The 14,005-nt window shown below is 44.6% G+C and overlaps 2 protein-coding genes across 4 annotated transcripts in view; both read right to left on the bottom strand.

Annotated features, from left to right (window-relative positions):
* pip4k2ca (phosphatidylinositol-5-phosphate 4-kinase, type II, gamma a) overlaps nucleotides 1-4,398 on the bottom strand; it is a 9,514-nt gene extending 5,116 nt beyond the window's left edge. Inside the window, exons 1-5 of one of the 3 annotated variants that reach the window (XM_029506171.1) lie at nucleotides 4,024-4,398; nucleotides 3,543-3,617; nucleotides 3,342-3,413; nucleotides 3,072-3,221; nucleotides 512-658 (exon numbers count right to left, since the gene is read on the bottom strand). In XM_029506171.1, the coding sequence (XP_029362031.1) occupies nucleotides 512-658; nucleotides 3,072-3,221; nucleotides 3,342-3,413; nucleotides 3,543-3,617; nucleotides 4,024-4,182 (603 nt within the window). In that variant the 5' untranslated portion in view covers nucleotides 4,183-4,398. Of the gene's footprint in view, nucleotides 1-511; nucleotides 659-3,071; nucleotides 3,222-3,341; nucleotides 3,439-3,519; nucleotides 3,618-4,023 lie in introns of all 3 variants that reach the window. The other 2 variants (XM_029506170.1, XM_029506173.1) reach the window with 2 other exon arrangements.
* A 3,914-nt stretch (nucleotides 4,399-8,312) lies between these two features.
* igfbp6b (insulin-like growth factor binding protein 6b) lies at nucleotides 8,313-12,409 on the bottom strand. Its single transcript, XM_029505691.1, has 4 exons — nucleotides 11,802-12,409; nucleotides 11,015-11,049; nucleotides 10,195-10,314; nucleotides 8,313-9,879 (listed from the first exon to the last, which is right to left on the bottom strand). The coding sequence occupies exons 1-4, from the start codon at nucleotides 12,136-12,138 to the stop codon at nucleotides 9,766-9,768; spliced, it is 606 nt and encodes a 201-aa protein (XP_029361551.1). The 5' UTR covers nucleotides 12,139-12,409; the 3' UTR covers nucleotides 8,313-9,765.
* Nucleotides 12,410-14,005: the final 1,596 nt, after the last annotated feature.

The following is a 14,005-nucleotide window of genomic DNA, read 5'->3' as shown; positions in this document are numbered from 1 at the left end:
AGTATCAAAGGGAAGTGAGGGAGGACAAAGAACTTTGAGGTTTATAGATGCAGCTCAGAAAACAAGAACAAACTCAAACTACAAGCACTCTGAATGTTTCCTTCTTCTCCACAGAAAAGTTCCTCTCATGTGTTTGGGTCCTTTCTGTCTTTATCTGATCAGGAGTTCTGCTCATTAATGATGAAAAATCAGCTCTTTATTCTGTCAACACAATAAACTCAGAAACATACAGGACTGATCCAGAGACTCTGATTGGCTGTGACATCACCCAGCGGAGCCAATAGGAGACGTGACTCTGAACGTAACTATCAAAGATGGAGGATGAGAATGGACGGATAACAGAAGGCACAGAAGGAAAGCAGCAGAGCTGCAAACGGCTGGAAAAGCTGTTCGAGTTTGTTAGATCTGCGTCACCTCCACTGTTCAGGGAAGCAGCGATCAGAAGTACGTCATGTGATTGAAAACAAACAAAAATAGGTCGGGCTGTTTGAGCCATGTAGTTCCTCCTCACCTTCAGGTCGTACTTCCTGTGCACCACCAGTCTGTGGCTGAACATGTTCCTCATGACCATCAGGTAGGTCTCCTCACTGTCCACACTCACCCGGTACATACCCAGGAACTGTGGCAGCAGGGTGCTTCCATGACACTTCACAATGTGCTGCAGGGAGGAAACAAACGGTGTGGAGAAGTGGATTCAAGTCACAGCTAAATGAGAAATGTAAATAATAAAGCAGAAGACGAGTATGAGTATTAGACAGATTCACACTAAAGATGGAAAAATGTCCCTCAGGGTTTCATCAGGTTGCATCCAAAGGTCACAGTTACTGAGTCCATCCAGCTCAGCACTGACTGCAGCAGTTTGTTAAAATAGACTGACCTCATTCAGTTTGGACAGGCAGGATATTAAAAAGACCTCACTCTTTTTGTCAAAACTCAGTTTTATGCCATTTTCTGCACATAAATGGGCTTTAATCAGCCGACTGTCATTGAAATTGTGTTTCTTCTTGTGCCAACCACTTATGGATAATTGGGGAGTGACATTTTTCAATGAGTGAGATTTACAAAAAAAGAGTTTACAGAATTCACAACAATGACAAAAAGAATGTTATTTCAAATGTTGTGCATTCAGATAGTTTCATTCACTTGGCCTGTTCCAAAAAGAGCTGTGAAGATTCAATGAAGCAAATATTTAATCTGACTAAATCACTCAGGAAGTATAAAATATGGGGCCTTTAAATTTACATATACTGTTGGAGTCATGTCTGTTTCAACAGGCTCATTCTACGTAGGTGTTCAGCAGTTCAAACATCTACCAAAGGAACTAAATATTGACCAGACAACTGACACGATTAACTGCAACCTGCAAACTGTTGTGATTTTAAAAGGAAACAGCAATGAAACTGCCATCAGTCTGACAACAATGAGTTCATTCATGGACAGTAGAAGGAAAAATACAAAAATACAAAAAAAACCAAAACAAAACAACAGAACAACACAGAGCGGCCATTTTCCTCGTCTCCCTCCCAGTTTTATGTAGGCTGCATTACCACAGGCTACACATTCCAATAAGAGCTGAGAGGAGCCAAACATTTACTTAGTGGTGTGTTCAAGATCCATATGACTCAGTAACAAGTATGAACGCTGACTCTGACCTGGGCTGGAAAAGTGAAACAGGCTGAGCACGAACGAACAAAACAGAGGTCAAAGTGTCCCTTTGTTCTAATCTCTCCCACAAACGTACATTATTTACATGAACACAGATGTGTAGATATGAGAATTTGAATAATGCTTATGATAATAAACGTTCCTATAGCTCCGGGTTTGTTCTGCCGCCTGCCCCACATCGGCTAACCTTGATGATGAGAAACTCTGTTGTGTTCCTCTCTCCGCCCCCCCCCCACGGGGAGGTCAGCCACCTTTAAGCCACATTAGGAGTCTGGCTGTAGGACGCTTCAGCCATTGGTAGGTTGAATAATTATCTGTCCTCCTCCAGCATCGCTCTGCTGCTCCTGGAGTCATGGTAAATCTAAAAATAATTAGATTTGGGTCGACCTCGCTCACCTTTGGCAGAACATTTTTTAAAATCACCTGCAAGTGCTCATTTCAGATTTTAACAAAAATTCTCTCAGGGTTTTTTATTTGTTGTTGGGTTAATATTTTTTTATATTTACTAAAAAGGTCCAGAAAAAGTTAGGCAGACAAAGCTTTAGCTGGACATTTAGTGTGACCCTTTATGTGCGGTACAGCAATATAGAGGACAGGTCCGTGTGGGAGGACACATGGAGACTGAAGATAAACCTGGAGCTGATGTCTGAACAGAGAGGATCCAGATCCAAGACGTTCACAGGGACTTTATTTATAGCCTGAGTTTCACTGCAGGATCTATAACGGGGACCTGTGTCACATACATACTTATCCTGATGCTGGGAAGCAATAATTAAATCTATATTAAACATGTATACACTTCCTCAGCTCAAATCTCCAAATTAACATCAATAGGCTGATCAAACCAAAATCAGCTGAACGCTGTTCATTCATCCTTTCCTAAAATCCACACTGCCCTTGACACTGGTGGTGGTGACACAAGGTGCTGGATCGATCACTCAAGGACAAAATGTGACTGATATGCATTTCTGTTCATAATCGATAACACAACCTGCACACAACAGACAATTTAAAACGCAGTTCAAGCAGAGCAGAAAAGTCCACAGACTCATCTTGATAGACAGACAGCTGAAGGGCCGGCCCAAAGGTGGAATCTGCTCTGTTCAGTCAACTATCACTTCAGCTCTCAGATAAAGTCTCATTAACAAACACTAACCGAGGCTGCAGTTTAGTCTATTTTTCATTAATCTTTCTCTGAGGTCAGAGTTTGAGTCACAATGAGGATGCCAGAATGCATTGGCCTCTATGGAATCACAACAGTCCCATGGACCTTGACTGGGGGGGGCAGATAATTACTGCTGACATAACGGCGCGCTTAGATGTCCCATTTTCATTGTTCTGATTTTGCAGAAAAATATAAAAGGAGCCACAGTTAACGGCCTATCAGTGGATTAAAAAGAACTTACCTGGTGATACTCTGACAGGATGCTGTGCATGTCTGCTACATCCTCGCTGGAGATTTGCTTAATGACCAGCGATCGGTCGTAGGAGTTGAGGAGCAGACCTTCTCCCTGGTCCTCCACAATCCTAAGAGGGGGGCTGCGAGTCAACGACACCTGGGGATTGTGAAAGGCATGTTGTGATGGACATCCTTTTGCATTTTCTTCAACAAATAAAGAGCCACTAAATAAATAAGCAGGTGTGGATACTGGATATTGCATCTTTGAACGACGTACCTGATAGTCTAAATCTTCAATACCAAACCGTTCCCTTAGATTTCGGAAGACCTGGGGACAATACTCTTTGAACTTGAAATGTCCTGGAAGATTTTCTCTGCAGAGGGAGACGAGGTGGGTCAGTGAGAACACAACACAGTCCACACTGCATTCCAATACTGCTGGATATAAGTCTTACTTATTGAAGAGGTGGTTGTTGACCTTGATTTTAGTGTTGGCCTTAAAGTCATCAGGCAGCAACATGACAGGAACAGGCACCTGGTTGAGGTCATTGATCTGCAGGAAAAAGGAGATTACAATCATTGAACAGTCCTGTTACTAATGATCATCTTTACAACAAAAAGGCTGAGATTTCCACTTAATGGTTCATCATTAACGGTGCAGGCCTCCATGTTTCACAACAGTGACATCAACAACAGTGCAAATCCTAAAATATGAAAGACCAGCAGGAGCAACTGGAAATGTTTGGTCAAACCATTTCTGACGTTTCTGGACTGATGAGTGCAACTCCAATCTAAACTGTCAGCCTCGTCACACTGCCGGAGCTGAGCTGAGATCTAAAGTTAGATGCTGTCACACCGGTTCTTCTGCATTATTTCACCCAAACCAGGCGCCCAGATGTGCAGCTGGAGGCCGGGTGGCTAATGCTAACCCGGCCGTTAGCATGAGCTCGCCGACTCACCGAGTGGTTGACGCCCCACATGAAGACGCTGAGGACCGGGTCGCTGGCCCGGAACACCTTCACCTTCTGCTGCACGAAGTGCTTCTTCTTGGTCTTGGTCTTCGGGGCCAGCAGCACCAAGGGGCTGGAGGCGGCGGCCGCGTTCCCCTGGGCGGCCATGACCGGAGGCTGAGCTCGACTCTCACTTCTGTCCACCAACCGACCGGACTGTCTGACTCTGAGACGGCGCCCACAGCCGAAGGTCAGCCGGGCTCCGGGCTCCGGGCTCCGGGCTCCGGGCTCCGGGCTCCGGGCTCCGGGCTCCGCGTTAACGTTAACGGGGCGTTAACGGGGCTCGGTCGGAACTCTCCGACGGCGCCGCCATCTTCCAACTGACAGCGCGACTCCGCCCCCCGCGCGTACATCCGTGTTTTTATAAACCACCCGGTGAGTTTGTGATTGACAGCTCGCACGGACCAATAAAAGAGAGGCCTCTGCGTCAAGTGACTGCGGGTGGGCGGTCCGTCGCAGTGTCATGGTGCGTTCAATTGAAACGCGTCGTCGGAAATGTCAGTTTTCTAGTTTCGGTCAGAAATAATCGAACCGACGAATCTTTGTGAGATTGAATAAAACAAAACATTTCTCTGAAATGTTGACAGAAGTGTCAGCGATGAGAGTAACAACTCTTAACTCGTTACTGTGACAAAGTCTTTTTGTGTTAATTTCTTTCTGCTCGTTAAAAGAACTTTGCTCAAGCTGGTGAGTAAAAACTAAAGAATAATGATTAACACCTGACATGTTACCTGAGCTGTTTCTGGCTTTGCTTTAGTTAAACACAGCACCCAAAAAACTCTGACCATTTCAAACTTGTTTCAGGGTTTACATGACAGTTTGAATTCTCTGTATCTCTTTCCTCCATTTTCTGTTTTTAACTTCAGTGAGTTTGGGTTAGGGTCCCTCCACATTCATTTCTTCAGAGGTGCATTTTTCACTTTAATTTGTATTTGAGCGTAATTTCTTTGAACTAACTCAACTTGTGCAGTTAAACAGTAATGAGTCAAACTGAATCGAACACAGCAGTAGAACGATAAACTCACTGAGTCACATGATGAATCTGAGGGGTCATAAGATGATTAATGTGGGAGTTCTGCTTCCAAATCTATGTGTTATTGATTCTATTTTGCTGACCTTCAACTAAATCTAAGCACTATGAAATATGACAACTGTCCTCAACGAGAAGCTGCTTCTTCATGGGGGGTCACGAGCCAAAACAGACTGAATGGAATCACTCAGATAAACCTAGTTTCTCTACTTCAGTTAGTAAAGTCTCAGGAAATGCTACCAGCTTCTCTGAGCATCTGTAGACATCAGCTAACATGCTGAGGTATCTGAAATATGAATTAGATATTAAAAATAAAGCAGGCTGATGTGAAATGATGGTTGAGTGATGACGAAAGACAAAGACCTGATGGGGAAGTTAGTTCCCTGTTCCCTTGAATAGAAATGGAATCATTTACCATTGTTCCCTTGAACCTTCCAGATATTTGTAGCTGTGTGTTTCAGACTCTTACCAGATGTCAGCGCTGTAGCTACAGAAGAAGTGTGAATATAACGTTTGGAGGGATCTCACAGCACTGACTGAAACGGAGCTTCAGTATGTTTGAGCTGTTGTGTTTCAGAACCGGCTAACTGTTGCGTTCACACTCCAAACAAACAGGGGGCAGCATATTACCACAAACACGGTGTCCGCTGCACTCATCAGAGGGGATGGTGCATTTAGTGGCCTCTCCTCCCTGTTCCTCTCTGATGACATGTGACCTGCCAACAGGTGGATCCTTCGTGGCCCAATCTGTCCCAAGATTCACCAGAACAAGATAAAATACCAACAACAGATCGGCCGAAGGTGATTCTGGATTTTAGTTCAGTTTGACAGTTCCAGCAGAACAACCATGAAAAGCTCACAACATCAGTTTTAGCTCAGCACTCAGAAGTCCTTTGGGTTCGGCCTTCTGGGTCTCTAGCAGCTACGAAAGATCAGACCTCTGTAGATCCTCCAGCGTCCGCTCACTCCTTTTTATAGAGCAGACTGAGGTCTTTTGGGCTGCAGGGGGCACTCCTGAAGACCTTTAATGACGCTGTGGTGACATCAGCCATCTTTTATGGAGGTCTGCTGGGGGAGCAGCAGACAAACTGGCCAAGAAGGCCTGCTCTGTCCAGGGATGCCCCCTTGACTCAGTGGGGGTGGTAGGAGAGAGCAGGATGATGGCTAAGCTGTCATCCATGTTGGAGAACGACTCCCACCCCCTGCAGGACTGGGGAGCTCCTTCAGCGACAGGCTGCTTCACCCAAAGTGTGTGAAGGAACGATATCGCAGGTTCTTCCTTCCTGCAGCTGTCAGACTTCACAACCAGCAGACCACAGAAGACTCTCTGAACTGACCGTACTGTACATATTTTTTCTATAGTACTAATGTACAGACATTTTTAGATTACTTGTTTATATTGTCTAACTCTATTTCTTTTTCACTGATGCCCTCTTTCGCTGCTGTAAAACTGTACATTTCCCCACTGTGGGACGAAAGAGGGAACAGCTCAAGGGGAGAAATGAGCATCCACATTATGATTGAAGTGATTTCCAAGTGCTGACCTTCCTGTGACGTTCAAGAGCTCAGTTACAAACCCACTCATTGTTTGTCAGAATAAATGGAGATCGGCGGTCACTAACTGATCGTTTGTTTTTCCTGTTTTTGATTGACACCAGAGCCAATCTGCCCAGCTGTGCAGAGACGGAGAGGATGTCCATGTGACGCGAGCAGAGGAGGACAAACCACGAGGACGAGTCGGACAATGGAGACAACGGCTACAACACAGGCTTGTCCTCCTTCCTCATCTTCTCCCGCTGTGCTCTGAAGAGTGCTAGCTGGTTAGCATTTAATATTGTATTTTCAGGCTGTTAATCACATTAGTTTCAATATTCTCAGCGATACGGAACGATTAAAGAAAAATGATTTGCTATTTGGAGCTTTATTGGAACAACATTGGTTTGGTTTGATGGCTGAATCCAAAGTGGCAACAAAATACTTGACAGTTTCTGTCAATTATCAGCTTCTCCATCTGGACCTTAAGCTTTGATCTGGAGAGTCTCCACGAAGACCGGAGCATCAGAATACAGAGAAAAGTGCTTTTAATTGAGTTGCTCTAAACTGTGCTTGCTAACAGACGTATCAGCGGCTGCATCGGCTCCACGTGCAGAAAAGAACCTCAGAGAATAGCAAACAACCAGCCCAGATACATAAGTAGGACGTGTGGTGGTGTGATTCTACAAAGGATCATGCTTCCTCCTTCACTCTCTGCGAGGCCTTCATTTCATAATATGCATGAACAAATGGGATGTTCTATGCTGTTACCTTGGAAACAGGCATGTACTGAGTCTCGGTGTGGAGAAGAGGGAGAGAATGATCCTTTATGTGCCTCGTAATGGCAGAAAAGCAGCATGACTCTAATGTGTAATTTCTGTTTCACTGCTGCTCCCTGTGACTGCAGAGCTTTCTGACATGAACATGAAGCTTCAGTCCAAAGCTCTCCAGATCACTGACATCTCAGAAGAATCCTCATTCAGACATTTTTTATGTATCTTTTTTTTGCTGGCTGAGGCTCCGGAGGTGACGCTGCAGGAGTTACTGTTCCAACAGGAAGACTGCAGGACTTCTGCCTACACTTGTCTTTCTCAATTAATCCCACAAATGACTTAATCTCACACTTCTCCTTCTTCTTTTTATCGTTATCATTAATAGTAACCATTTGTTGCACATCAATTTTTTTCTGGCGGCTTAAGGGATTAGCTGTTTTTGACACAAGAAAATGTCTCTTTTTAAAAATGACAGATGTTCTACAGCTGTATTTGCACTGAAAGTTGGTGATAGCTATTGGACAGCTTGTCGTGTAATTTGGTGAAGAGAAATCCAAACTACTGTTATTTTTTGGTACAGAGTTCCGGAGACTGTGAGACCACGTGGTAAATATTCTCCATTAAAAAGAAATCATCATCCATAGTGTTAATATTAGAGATGCAATGAGGGTCAAACTCATCACGAATAGCTCATTTATGAGATGAGTCTTATATTCCACAGAGTGATCTACGTTTTTACGTACTGAAAAGTATTTAGCTGAGCAGAAGATTAACGCAACGTTAAATAAAAATGTTTTTTAGCACCTAACAGTCAAGTCAAAAAGCTAACGTCATCATTTGTTCTTCCTCATCACCAACATCATTCACTGAAAGAACACACTCCGCACACGCTGTTATATTAATATATGTTTTATTCTTCTCCATTTTTATTATCATTATGTTTTATTTTCATATTTGCAAATCTTAAGGTCCTTTGTCATCTTTGGACCTGTCATCACAGCACACACACATTGGCACAACAAGATTGGTCAGAAATAGATAAATTCTAATCACACTTTAATAGCACACAATTTCTTGACTTTTGCAAGGACTTGGGAAAGACATACTATAACAATAACAAATCTGAGCTTTTTTTTTCCTCCTCTATTGAAATCTGAATTTTATTGTATGATGTGCCAAAATAAAACATAATAGTAACATGGACATTCTCCATTCTCAAATGAACAAAGCATAAATAAAAAAGGAAATTAAAAACATGAGCTGGAACCATAAGATGTACAGCAGTTAATAGAATAGAGCTCTGATGAATGTGAAGTGAAGTTTTGCCATAAAGGTGCCTCTGAAGCGCAACACTTCCCCTAACATGAAATAAAATAATCTCTGTCTTTAAATAAGAAACTGCTGACAATATAAAAATACATGGCATTGTACTGTAGTTCATTAAATAAACCAACAATTCATATATAAAATATTATATTGACGTGTATAAAAATATGCCTTACAACTTTTTGAAAAGGGTAACAGCCGTAAGCTTTTAGTCTGCCACTTCAGAACACACAGTCGACCACAAAAATCCAACATATGTACAAACAATCAACTAATAAGCAGTCAGAACGCCATTTTGACAAATAAAATTAACAGAAGCATCCAGGATCATATTCGTATGACTATTTTTTTCTGACTTTACATATAGATAAGATACTGTAAGATTCAAGCAGTACTTTGATGGAAATACATACTCAAAAATAAATTAATAGAAAAGAAATATTCTGTCAATTAGGTACGTCGATATCAGTGTATCTTTGGAGAGAGGGAGAGAGGACGGTGACGGAGACACGTTTTTCCAAACGTTTGTGTCACTTCACCTGCGTAACAGTATTTCAGCCCACTGAGATCAGAACAAACACAGGCAGTGTCAGCTATCCTAAAGTGAAAAGGAAACGAAAAAATCTACCAGAAAGCCGGGACAAGAGCCAGGGAATATAGAGATCATTCGGAGTAACACCGCTTGGATCACTGAGGCAGTTCACGGAGCGTTAATGTGAGCATGCAGCATGTCACCAGACGACGCAGAGGACGCTGCTGCAACTGTTGAACATTCAGGCAGATGTTGCTGTGTCTGTGTGGGTCTGTGTGTGTGTGTGTGTGTCTTGCTTATAGAGAGGACATGAACGTTAACTGGTGTGTGTTTCCATAGGAAGTGGTTAATCCCTGCTACCTCCTGTCCAGGCAGTGTCTAGCACATGCTAAAGCCACCCCCTCTCCCTGTGCTCCTGCTGCTCCTCTTCCTCCTCCTCTTCCTCCTCCACCTCCTCCTCTTCCTCCAGGCTCAGAGCAATAAGACAGACTTATCCCTCACTCCCCATCGCACGGTAAAGTGCCATCTTCGCTGGCACGTGAGGGCACGGGCGTGCCGAGCTCGTCCACGCACCAGCAATGGCCACGCTGCATGCCCTTGGAGGAGCGGCACTGTGGCGAGATTAAAAGACAGAGGGAGATTTTGAAAGGGAGAGGAGGGCGGAGAATTGAGTGGGAGAATGGGAAAGGTGGTGAGAGAGGAAGAGAGAGAAAATGATATGTCATCATAGCGCAGTACTGAATCTGTGAGCCCACAGCTGAGCGGCTCAGAGAGGGAAGTGTCAGATATTCTCAGCCCCTGTGGTCAAATCAGCAGAAATCTGCAGTGGAGTGCAGCTCTGACACTTAGAGAGCCGAACGGTGACACCGACCACACAAGGTGTGACCGAAGTTCCACTGATGATTCAGGTGGTTGTCATACTCTACCTGCTTTTTCCTGTAGAAGCCGCGGGTGTCACAGTTGGGTATGTAGATGTCGCGGTCAGACTGGAAGATTGTCAGCTCCAGACCCCTCAGGACACTGTTGAGCAGCTTGCGGCACGGCGCCTGAAAAAAGCAACGCAGAGTGTGACTTCAAACATAACTGGAGGACCTGTCTTCTGCCGGCCCCCCTCAGGTGGTTGTGTTGGCAGAAATCCTCTTTTATCACTAAACATGTCGATATGAATCACAGAGGATTAGCTGTGATGCAGCAGCAGAGCCAGAGGCAGAGATATGTATATTTATTCATATATCAGATGTCACATATTGTATAACATTATATAACCATATTGTTACACAATGCTTTGGCTTTTCAGGTCACTGAATGGTTTGAAGTGACTGTGCGTTTTTGTGTCACTTTGTGAAATGAAACTTGATCATTTGCGTGACTATTGTCGCTCCCATGACAACACACACATGGGTTTGAAATTGCTGCAGATCAGCCAGCTTTGCAAAGTGAAAAAATCTGTGGCGGTGGCAGCGGCCGGCTTGAAACTTTTCTGATTCCCATCATGCTCAATTAGTTCTGCCGCATAGCAGCGCACACATCATGCACCATGATGCATGGCTCCAGAGCGGTGTGTGTACATGCACTGCAACACCCAAAACGGCAGTGGATCTACGCGCCTAACTCTCTGTAGTACAACGCAGCCTTTTCCTGTGCATTCATGCAGCGTTGCAGTGTGAAAAGCTTCGTCGGTGCCATTCAGGTGAGGATGTGTCAGCTTCATTCATTAAAGACAGCGAAATAAGAGCATGAACTTACTTTTTCAATGTCACCACTGTGTGAGGGATGTGGACCTGAGAGGAAATAACACACCAGCATGAGACTGTGACATGAAACCAACAAGAAATCACATCCAATGTCACATTTTACAACACAGTGAGCTTTGACTGAGATCTTTCTGTGGGTGGTCATTCAATGAAACCTCATTTCCTCCACTGATAGTTAATCGCAGTGTCTCTGTTTGGACAGTAGATGGGGATCACTGCAACAAAAAGCAGCTCCATCAGGACTCGGTGACACTGTGTCAGTTTCACATTCACTCTGAATCCTCCACAGAGAGCATGACTTGGAGGAAAGATCCTTGTCATGCGCCCTGTCGTTGAAAATGACACTGTACGAACCACTCAAATGCATCTTAACTTCAATCTTTGTCGTCTGGATGAAGGCTCACAGGATGGGCTTCAGAAGCAACCCCGTGTTTTTGGGGATTTTCCATCATTTCTGATTAACAACAGGACTCTAACGAGAAATGACATTTTTTTAATCACAGTGGCTCAGAGGCACTGCAGAGGTTGGACAATTCATCTGTAGATCACAAAATGCACCCAGGCTTAAATGTCACACACTAATTGGCCTGTCTTTTTGTTGGTGAGACACACAGCATCACATGCAATCTACAGAAATACGAGAGACACACTTTATACACTGTGTGTGGCTGCATCCTCACTAAAGCAAAACCACTGTACATTTCAAGGCTACCTGCAGTGTCCATGCATGTGCATACATGATGCCATGCACGTGTGTGAGTGTGTATACAGTGCCTTACCTGTGGGAGGGGGGCTCTCAGTGGGACTAGTCCTGCTGTGCTTGGCGCAAATGCCCCTTCCTTGCAACAGAGCCTGGAGGGGGCTGTGCTCCCCTGGAGGGGGGACACAGCGAAGCCCCTTGGCACAGCTCAGCGTGTACACACCACAGGGCTCTCCCTGGGCCAACACTGACGTGCTGCCGGAAACATTATGGTCCCTGGGGGGCCGACCTGCCCCCAGTGGATCCCTGCAGGAGGGACAGACCTTGAAGGGCCCCAAGCGGTTTGCCCCAGTCCATGATCCGCAGTGGGCAATCAGCAACAAGACAACGGTTGTTAAGTTAGAAAGGATAGGCATTTTCTGTCCAGGTCTCAGGTTCTCCACACTGTCACTCTCTGCCAGTTAAATGTGGCTGATGCTATTTCTGGATGTATATTTCCCTCTCACTCCCTCTGCCTTTCTCTCCCCTTTCCTCAGTCTTCTTCCCGTTTCTATACAGTAGCTCTTCCTTGGTGCTTTGCCGGTTGAGTCCCCTGCAGTGCCAGAGGAGACAAATGGAGATCGAGAGAGACACAGCAAAGCACCAGCTTTTAAAGATCTGAAAGGCGGTGATAGAGAGTGAGAGAGAGAGAGGGAGAGAGAGAGAGGGAGAGCACAGTTATGACACCTTCAGGGGCTGGGACTGAGAGAGAGAGAAAGACAGAGAGAGAGAGAGGGAGGTGGCAGGGAGGGAGAGAGCAAGTGGGGGGTGGATTATGTTCCTTTCAGAAATTATCAAATCTCTCCACCCTTTCCTGTCATATAGTCTCACATACATCCAGCCCTCCTTTACTCTCATGTTCAACATTACACGTGTGTAAAGACACTTTCCTCCCGGTGTCACAGACCTCTCTGCCACGCCATTCGCCATGGTAACAAATACAAATGTATATGTGCCTCCACTGGCGTCGCCACTGCAATGTCATTTGCTCCAACAAATGCACAGCTTGTGTGTTTCCTGCAGGAGCTCATTGCCGAGGATGAAGATGAGAGGTAAAATCTGTGGTAGTCTGTCTTTGTGTCACATATTTCAAAGTTCAGAGGAGGGAGGATGAAGGCACGGCTCTCCTGAAATGTCAGTATATTATCACAGAGAAAGGAATGGAACAGGACTTTATACGTTAGCCAAACCACTGCTGACTCAGATATGCACCTCCTCAACAAAAGGGCTAATCCACAGTCTAACAAGCGAGTCAACTTCTGGGCTACATTTCAGCAGCTATGAGATATTATTTCACTTCATGGGCCATATCACATGTTGAAGAATGAGAGGAGCAGAGACTGTTGCTTGCTAGTTGTTTGAATTGCAAGAGTAATCATCTGGATAATTAGGAGGAGGAGGAGGAGGAGGAGGAGGACTTAATTTTGCAGGAATGTGCGTTGACCAGCCGGAGCCAAACTGCTGATAATGCAATCCATCGCTCCACTCAGCCAGTTAAGATCTTTCTACACGAGTGCCATCCTGAAAGATCATCCCCTTTACTCCGAAACATCCTTCCGTGCTTGATCCTGCAGGTCCATTAAGTCCATTTAAATCATGTTCTGACAGTGAAGAGCTCTGTCATTATTTCGCTTTTAGCCGATACAAAGTGTAACTTGTGAAATTGAATCTGGAATGAAATACTTTAACTGGAATCATTTACAGAAGTGTGTTGTTGAAATATCAGCAGCTCTGCAGCAATAAAATACTTCAGCTATGCCACTTGGGCCACGGAACGTCGTGGCTCATCAATGACGCCGACAGCACGTGACAGTCATTGAAGGCCGAGTCAAGGTTCTGCCTGAGGATGGTCGGTGGACTGAGAAACGAATTCCTGTCTTATCAGGACAGCCATTGTCTCCTGCGTTATCTGGCTTAGCCTTGATGCTGTGGGTGCTCTGAGCACCGATGAAACACAAACACACTTTTTGCAGGATATTAACCAAGCAATGGGAGCTCGTACACATCTCTACCTCTAGCAGATGACTTGACCTTTCCCGTGATAACAGGAAAATTTTTTTCCCCTCCACATTAATCTGCCCCAACCAAATGCTAATGCTAATGCAACCTCAAATATCATCATGTTCTATCTGGCGCCAAATTTTGTGGTTTATGTCACAAATTAATCCATTTAATTAACTTGCTGCTATTTTTGCAGTTTTGGTTCTGGGTTCTGTTTTTGTTCCGGTCTCTTGCCTAATGTTC

The sequence above is a fragment of the Echeneis naucrates genome, chromosome 7, assembly GCF_900963305.1.
Source record: "Echeneis naucrates chromosome 7, fEcheNa1.1, whole genome shotgun sequence".
Taxonomy (NCBI): Eukaryota; Metazoa; Chordata; class Actinopteri; order Carangiformes; family Echeneidae; genus Echeneis; species Echeneis naucrates.
This window is presented reverse-complemented; position numbering and strand designations above follow the sequence as displayed.

Excerpts from the sequence above, each read along its gene's own strand:
- igfbp6b (XM_029505691.1), bottom strand. The coding sequence starts at position 12,138 with ATGCCTATCCTTTCTAACTTAACAACCGTTGTCTTGTTGCTGATTGCC. Across the intron at positions 11,050-11,801 it reads TGAGAGCCCCCCTCCCACAG|GTCCACATCCCTCACACAGT; the intron begins GTAAGGCACTGT and ends ATTTCCTCTCAG. Across the intron at positions 9,880-10,194 it reads GCTTCTACAGGAAAAAGCAG|TGCCGCTCCTCCAAGGGCAT; the intron begins GTAGAGTATGAC and ends ATCTCGCCACAG.